Source organism: Leptonychotes weddellii, chromosome 15 (genome assembly GCF_054177405.1).
Source record: "Leptonychotes weddellii isolate Sample4059 chromosome 15, ASM5417740v2, whole genome shotgun sequence".
Classification (NCBI taxonomy): Eukaryota; Metazoa; Chordata; class Mammalia; order Carnivora; family Phocidae; genus Leptonychotes; species Leptonychotes weddellii.
In genome coordinates, this window is record NC_138383.1 from 39,000,615 (window position 1) to 39,009,088 (window position 8,474).

The window sequence follows — 8,474 nt, forward strand, 5'->3', positions numbered from 1 at the left end:
ACCCAGGCGCCCCTGAACCTCACTTCTTGATAGTTAGTTCCTGTTTGCCCTCCACCCATTCTTTTTATCTTCAGGGTATGCATGGCAGTAGAAGTCCAAATACTTAGCCTCTTCCTGCCAAACTTAAGAGGCCTATTTTCACGTTTTCTTCTATGGAGGGGGCTTCTCTCTTCATATCTGTAAGAGGAATAGAATTTAATCTGAAAATCAGGGTGATAAATACAGGAGTCGGTATGAGCACTCAAGGTTATGTGAAGGAACCCCAACACTCAACATATTAAAACAAGATTTTAACACTTTATTTTTATCGATAAAAAGTTGAAACATACTTAAATCACCTTGCTGTTAAGCTTGTGTATGCCAAAGTTGGCTCCCTTTGGAGGAGATTCCTTTATTTAACTCTGGGTTGACAATCTGCTATGTCTACAGCAGTAATGAGATGTTTTATTTTGGGGCCAAGGCAGAATACTGTATAAGTAACTGGCAAAGCTTGTCCTTTTCATTTCATTTTTTTAAAAAGTAATACCTACGCCCAGTGTGGGGCTTGAACTCAAGACCCCAAGGTCAAGAATTGCATGGTTTGACTGAGCCAGCCAGGCTCCCCTGTCCTTCTCATTTTAAAACTTCACCACCGGTAGGACACAAAACTAGAGTATAATGTCAACCTTTTAGGTATACATAGTGTCACACTGTGTCTCTACATACACACATGCTTTGAGAAACGATGGAAAGAACATAATGTTTGACCTTTTCTTTATTTACTAAATTATCTATTCTGAAAATGTGCTACTTACATAAAAAAGGAGAAATTACACTATTATCTACACTAACATTCTAAAAACCTATTATATAACATCTAAATTTCTCATTTGCTTTATAAAGCCCCCTACCATATCCTTATTTTCTTTACACCCACATATAACCATTTCTGGACAAATTTGATGTTCTCTGTCCACATTATTCCAGCTTTCTGATCATTACATAATCACTCTTACATTTGTCTCAAATCAATTTATTTCATGATTTCTGGAGACCCTTCAAAATATCACCAACGATCAACCTCATCTTTAATGAGTACCTACAGATTATGTATAATTGCTTCTTTATCTGATTATATGATTGTTTGTAGGCTGTTGAATGTACACACCTCTTACTCCCTAAGCATAAAAGATTTAGCTCTTTTGTGAAAAATATTCAAAGATTACTTTCTTCAAAAGATCACCAAGCCAAACATTTGGCCATATTTTTATTTACTACATATACTATAAACATATACAATACATGCTACAAAAAAACATTTTTTTTAAATTTAACTGTCAAGAAAGTGTATAGTGTTATAATACAATGGCACATGTTCATATTTTATTTCAAACTGGTTTGCTTACCACCCATTTCAAACCATTAATAGTGAAATGTTACTTAAGGATAATTAAAAATTATCTATTTGCATTATTAACAATAAACAATTCCAACACATTAATAAGAATTAACCATGTCAAATATTAGTATCCAAAAACTGGGCTTTTGCAGAAATGATTATATAAAATATAGCAGCCAATTACAGTTTACTTTGCTCTGTGACAATGTACATATGCACTGGAATCGGATTCTAGCATTTGCTTTTGGAAGATACTTATTAGGAGTCCTTTGATTTAAGGTCCAACAACTATCACACCCAGCCAAATCCAACCTAACAGTTCATATAATGGCTTCAGACAACTGATCATTGAAAAATTCTTATGATTTGGGTAGAGGTGAATGTTCCACTAATATTACATAACAAAAAGAGACATTACAAGCCAATATCAAAGTCAAAGGCAAAAGAAAATACAAACATTCAAATCAGTTTATGACAAGGTTTTTCTACAAGTATTTTAGATGTCATACTTTCAGGAAAACAAGATTTTAATGTGTATGTGGATTTGGATTTTACAGTATCTATGCTCTAACTGAAAATTTAAGAGTAGTGAGATGGAATTAAGTCTAGTATTGCAAATCTGTTCATTTAACATTATTGAGCACCCACTATGTGCATTGCACTGTGCTAACTTTTAAAAGTTGAATATTAATGTCTTTATCAAGCATTACCTTAGTGTGAGGTAAAAATACATTAAATTAGCGTCAACTCATTAGTTTGCTTGTGGTATGTAATCCTGTGTCAGCTGGCTTCCCTGTGCCATATAAAGAGCTTCTGCACACCCCTCATTCACTCACACAAACATCTGCACACCGACTATGCCAGGTATTGTGCTAGTCACTGGGATACCATGATTTGGTATATGTTCAAAGAATGCATATTAATCATTAACCTATGTAAAAACAATTAGAAAGATACATTACTTTTCTAAAATGAGGCCCAAAGCAAAATATACGGTGTTTCTATGGGTCATATCACACCATAGACCAGTAAGTGCCTTCCTAGACTGGGAACTAACTTTGAAGGTTTCATATTGTAGTCTAAATAGCCTAGATCATTTTTGGTCTCAGAAGTCTATTCTTTGGAGCACCTGACCCCATATAAACCATTCCATACTTAAAAGGATTTGTAAACTAAACTGGAACATAAAGAAAAAGAGCCAAAAATGAAGGCAGTTGATAATGTAATGCACTTCAAGCACTATTCTGGCCATGTAAAATGAATAATACATAAGTAATTCATGATTGGTTCAAATGTTTTTCAAAGCGCTAACCCTATCCCAAACTCATGTAATTTTAACTGGACTTTTATACAAGTTGCATATAAAGCAAAGGGCAAAATTTGGCCCTACAACCATCTATGGAATAGTCTAAGTGATTGGTCCTTCCACTCTAAGCAAGTAGAAGCTAAGAATTTCAAACAGTCCCCTAATAGGATACTGGCACTCAGGAGAAATGGCCCTGCTGGATCCCATTAGCCAGGAGTCTGTTTAGCTGTGGTAGCAGTGTGAACCTACTATGACCCCTTGAGGGAAGGCAGAAAGCTGGGAGTTTGGGTGTCCACTCAGTGAATCCAATACTGGCTTAAAGCTATGCACTGAATAAAGTGCTCTGCACATCCTGCTTGTCATCTGGAATGAAAAGAAACACTTTTCTTCAGAATGAACCTATTTGTACGTTTGGGGGAAAAGAATGACAAGGATTTAAAGAATCCCAAGAAAAAGTATGAAGCATTGACTAGAAAGGAAGACAAATGCCTCTAGTAGTGTCCTCAGAAATCTCAGGATTTGAACTGTCAGAATGAGTCATACAGTGGTCATGTTCTATAAATGAAAAAGCAATCCCACTGGGTACTTACTATTCACACGGTGCAAGATTACTTCATGGGGGTGGAAGGGAACAGTCTATTGCCATTTGATAGCATCGTTTCAAAATGAAAACAAAACCATTGAATAAATCAGGGTAAGCAGCGTGCAATATTCCTCTCCTGTCCATCAGTTTTCCACAGGTTGATTTGCACTACCAGAGGGAAAGCAGGCAAAATATCCATCCCTTCTGATACACTCAGGCATGGCTGTTACCACCTAAAATTGCCAATTCAGAAGTTAACACACGAGCCCTCCAGTTTCGTACCCTGAATATGGTAAATGAGACTAGAGATGTAATTCAGTCTAAAAAGATCACAGGTAAGAGAATGCTTATATAAACTAGACTGCTTTGACATCTGTAAGAAAACTGTATAGATGACAATCGGGGAAAAAAAAAAAAGATTGTTCCCATCTGTCAGCAAAACTGTTAGTTGAGCTATACTCAGCTGAAGTCCTCATCAGGATTCTGTTGATCCAGCAGACGGACATGTGTGAATGGGAAGTGACCTCGTTTGCCATTACACTCCCCTTCCCACTGACCACTCACATTAATCTTCGTAACCTTTACCAGCTCACCGACCTGCAGGAGGAGAATAAGGAAAGTGCTTTATTTCCAGTTATGAATGCAAACTGAAAAACTCCATTCTCTGGTTAGGCATACCCTGCCCACGTGATTGCTCTAGGGCTGACATTACAGAAATGGCTATTTGCTGCCTCCCAAGCCCCAGCCACCAGACTGATTACTTGTGGTTAGTGCAGGCAGAAGGAAGAAGGGACTTCAGCAGTGCAGAAAAACAGAGTACAGAAAATAGAAAGGATCCTAGAAAATGATACTTTTTTGGAAATTTTAATCATCTTTGGATGAGCAATCCCAACTAGAATGATCCAGTATTCCTTTTCTTGGTACCCACTACCCTTAGCTTCCTCCTTGCCCCACAGGCTGCGGCCTAGGGGAAGAGGTCCCTTACCCTCACTGGCATACAACAGCAGTGCAATCCCCCAACCACTCGTGTGCATGGATCACTGCCTGCTACTGCCTGCAGAGCAGAAGGTCCTCATGGAATGCAACTTCATTTGGTCCCAGAAAATGAAGTGTTCCTATCACCTTCCTACCAAGGCAAGGCTTTTCCCACCTGGGAAGGTAAAGGTTAAAACTCCAAATTCCATCAGCTCTCTGCAAAGCCCCTACCTTCTTCATCAAGCTCTACTTGGCAGGCCACTGCCTGCCAGCTCCCCATCCCCACCCCACCATGTACTAACAGACCTTGTTGCTCCCTCAATGCCACTCGGTACCTATTCATGAACAATAAGGAGACATCATATTTTTGCTTGTATATGAAAAGCTTTCCTTTGCAACATCAACTATAAAGTTTTGACAATCTAGGATATACCACTATTCTATAAAACTTAAGACAAAATCAGTCTGATGAATGGATTCATCTTGTGGCAAAATACTGAACAATGGTGAGGTAAGTGGTGAGACACTGGACTAAAGAACATTATCCTTTGATTATCAAAATCTTGAGTTCTGAGGCTACAAGAGGTTTCTAAGCGTAACTGTTCATTTGGCTTCATTAAGTTAGTAACTACTATTTATTGAACTTTCACTAAGTACTGTAAAGGATTTTTTTTTTTTTTAAAAGTAGGCTCCAGGGCGCCTGGGTGGCTCAGTCGGTAAGCGACTGCCTTCAGCTCAGGTCATGATCTCAAGGTCCTGGGATCAAGCCCCACATTGGGCTCCCTGCTCTGTGGGAAGCCTGCTTCTCCCTCTCCCACTCCCCCTGCTTGTGTTCCCTCTCTCGCTGTCTCTCTCTCTGACAAATAAATATCTTTTAAATAAATAAATAAATAAATAAAGTAGGCTCCATGCCCAACGTGCGGCTGGAACTCAAGAGATCAAGAGTTGCATGCTCTACTGATTGAGCCAGTCAGGTGCCCCTACTGTACAGAATACTTTATATAAATTAACTTCTAGTCATTATAATAACCTTGTAAGACAGGAATTTTTACATTTTATAGATGAAAAAACCGAGGTTCAGAGCAATTACAGATATACCTGAGGTCACACAGCCACTAGCAAGGCTGGGATTTGAGCTCAGAAGTATTAGCTCCAAAGCCAATTTATGTTTCTACCGTATCAACTACTGGCCAAAGTCAACTCGAGTCTAGGACCAGGGCCTTCTGTAAAACCAGCTTGATCTCGGGGCGCCTGGGTGGCTCAGTTGGTTAGGCGACTGCCTTCGGCTCAGGTCATGATCCTGGAGTCCCGGGATCGAGTCCCGCATTGGGCTCCCTGATCGGCAGGGAGTCTGCTTCTGCCTCTGACCCTCCCTCCTCTCATGCTCTCTCTATCTCATTCTCTCTCTCAAATAAATAAATAAAATCTTAAAAAAAAAAAAAAACAGCTTGATCTCACTCACAGGACAAACAGCTTGCCTACTGACCTATAATTTCCTAAAGAACTACTGACAACCACAGAGGCCAAAGATTGTGGGGGTCATAGGATGCTGAGAAAAGGAAGACAAACTAGAGAATATCTGACATAAAAGGGAAGATACAAGAGTGAGAAAAGGCAGCAGCTCAGTCTGCTGATGTTGGGAAGATTAAGGCTGACAGGGTAAGGGGAGAAGAAAGGGATGATACTGCATACCCATCCTTGCAAGCACATCCAGTCCCTACAGGCTACTAAGCACCAGGGTTCTTTGTTATCAGCAATCTTCTAATTCAAAGTTCCTGACACCCAAGCAAGTCAACCATGACAAGTCAAGATCTTCCTAGTCTTCTGGGAAAAGAAAGACCAGGACCTCAAAGTGAAAATTTCCTAGCTAGTAAAAACAATCTGAAGGTTGTTCTTATACCCCCAATTCTAGTTCTCAGACTTTATTTTTTAAGTAAACTCTACGCCCAACGTGGGGCTCAAACTCACAACCCCAAGCTCAAGTGTCATCATGCTCTACCAACTTACCGGGCCAGCCAGGCACCCCATGAGTTCTGACTTTATCTTACCTGCTCCTTTTTTTAAACTCTTGCAGTATTACATCAGGAACAACATCCACTTGATAACATCTGACTACTCTGTAGTGAATTTTCCTTGTTTCCGACCTGTCAACTATCCTTAACTGTCCCCCCCACCCCCCACCCCACTGGAATTAATGTCACCATGCTGCTAAGCCCCTTGCTACGTTAAGGTCAATTATATCAAGTGCAGTACTTCTTTTCCCCATTTTAGTATTTATTTGTATTTTGTTTAAAAAGATTTATTTATGTTAATATTTATATTTTTATATATTTATCTGAGAGAGAGAGAGAGAGCTCCCAAAAGGGAGGGGCAGAGGGAGAGAATCTGAGGCAGACTCCTCGCTGAGCACAGAGCAGGAAGCTGGATCTCAGAAGGCTGAGACCATGACCTGAGCTGAAACCAAGAGTCACAGACTTAACCGACTACGCCACCCAGGTGCCCCTGTACTTTCTGTTAAAAAACACATCATGCTAAGTGCTATTCTGAAAGCTGGACCCGGAATAATAGAAGTCCCTAACCTTAAGAAAGAGAAAAATGGTTGGGGGATGTGTATGCTCATGTACTCATGTCAAAAATCTAAATTGCCACTCATGTTAGGTTCCCTCCCAGATGGGGACAAAGGGGCCAATTTAAGAAGCTGGCTTGACAGGGCACCTGACTGCTTCAGTCAGTACAGCATGTGACTCTTGATGGGGTAGTGAGTTCAAGCCCCACATTGGATGTAGAGCTTCTCTGGGGCTGGGGGTCGGGGGGGAAGCTACTTTGACAACATCCCAGCTAACACCCCTAATAGCTATCATATCTAAATTCATCATTTTACTGATATTAAAAACACACAAAAGGTACATGAGGGAACATTCTGGAGTGCTGGAAATGTTTTATATTTTCATCTCGGTGGTTATCCCATATGTGCATATACACGTAAACTCCAAGTTGTATACTCAGCATCAGTACTTTTTACCAAATGATTGATTTCATATCTAATGAAAAGATGGGGGGGGCGCCTGGGTGGCTCAGTCGTTAAGCGTCTGCCTTCGGCTCAGGTCGTGATCCCAGAGTCCTGGGATCGAGCCCCGCATCGGGCTCCCTGCTCAGCAGGAAGCCTGCTTCTCCCTCTCCCACTCCCCCTGCTTGTGTTCCTTCTCTCGCTGTGTCTCTTTCTGTCAAATGAATAAATAAAATCTTTAAAAAAAAAGAAAAGAAAAGATGGGGCACCTGGGTGGCTCAGTTGGGTAAGCATCTGCTTTGGGCTCAGGTCATGATGCCAGGGTCCTAGGATCCAGCCCAATGGGCTCCCTGCTCAGCAGGGAGTCTGCTTCTCCCTCTTGCTCTCTCTTGAATAAATAAATAAATAATCTTTAAAAACTTTTTGAAAAGATGAAAAGAAGAATTTATTTTACCCAGATTTCCTAGGTGTTTTTTATTTTTTGAAGATTTTATTTATTTGACAGAGAGAGACACAGCAAGAGCAGGAACACAAGCAGGGGGAGTGGGAGAGGGAGAAGCAGGCCTCCCGCTGAGCAGGGAGCCAGATGCGGGGCTCCATCCCAGGACCCTGGGATCATGACCTGAGCCGAAGGCAGACTCTTAACGACTGAGCCGCAGGCTCCCCCTAGGTGTTTTTTAGAAGATGGTTCTTTAGGGGGCACCTGGGTGGCTCAGTTGGTTAAGCGTCCAACTCTTTTTTTTTTTTTTTTTAAAGATTTTATTTATTTGACAGATAGCACAAGTAGGCAGAGTGGCAGGCAGAGGGAGAGGGAGAAACAGGCTCTCTGCTGAGCAGGGAGCCAGATGTGGGGCTCGATCCCAGGACCCCAGGATCATGACCTGGGCCTAAGGCAGCCACTTAACCAACTGAGCCACCCAGGCGCCCCAAGTGTCCAACTCTTGATTTCAGATCAGGTCGTGATCTCCGGGTCATGGGATTGAGCCCCACGTTGGGCTCCACGCTCAGCGGGGAGTCTACTAGAGATTCTCTCTCCCTCTCCCCCTGCCCCTCCCCCTGCTCACACGCATGCACATGTGCACGCTCTATATAATAAATCAATCTTAAAAAAAAAAAAAAGATGGTTCTTCAGGATATATCCTTAACTCCACCATTCTACTTGATAGCAAAACTGGGTATAGGTTTAAATACTTCTCTTTTCTCTCAATGCTATATTGTTTTTATT

General features: G+C 41.1%; 1 protein-coding gene across 2 annotated transcripts in view; it reads right to left on the reverse strand.

Annotated features, from left to right (window-relative positions):
* Positions 1 to 277: 277 nt before the first annotated feature.
* CRK (CRK proto-oncogene, adaptor protein) overlaps positions 278 to 8,474 on the reverse strand; it is a 29,947-nt gene continuing 21,750 nt past the window's right edge. The window contains exon 3 of one of the 2 annotated variants that reach the window (XM_081806118.1): positions 278 to 3,864. In XM_081806118.1, the coding sequence (XP_081662244.1) occupies positions 3,727 to 3,864 (138 nt within the window). In that variant the 3' untranslated portion in view covers positions 278 to 3,726. The remainder of the gene's footprint in view (positions 3,865 to 8,474) is intronic. The other variant, XM_081806119.1, reaches the window with a different exon arrangement.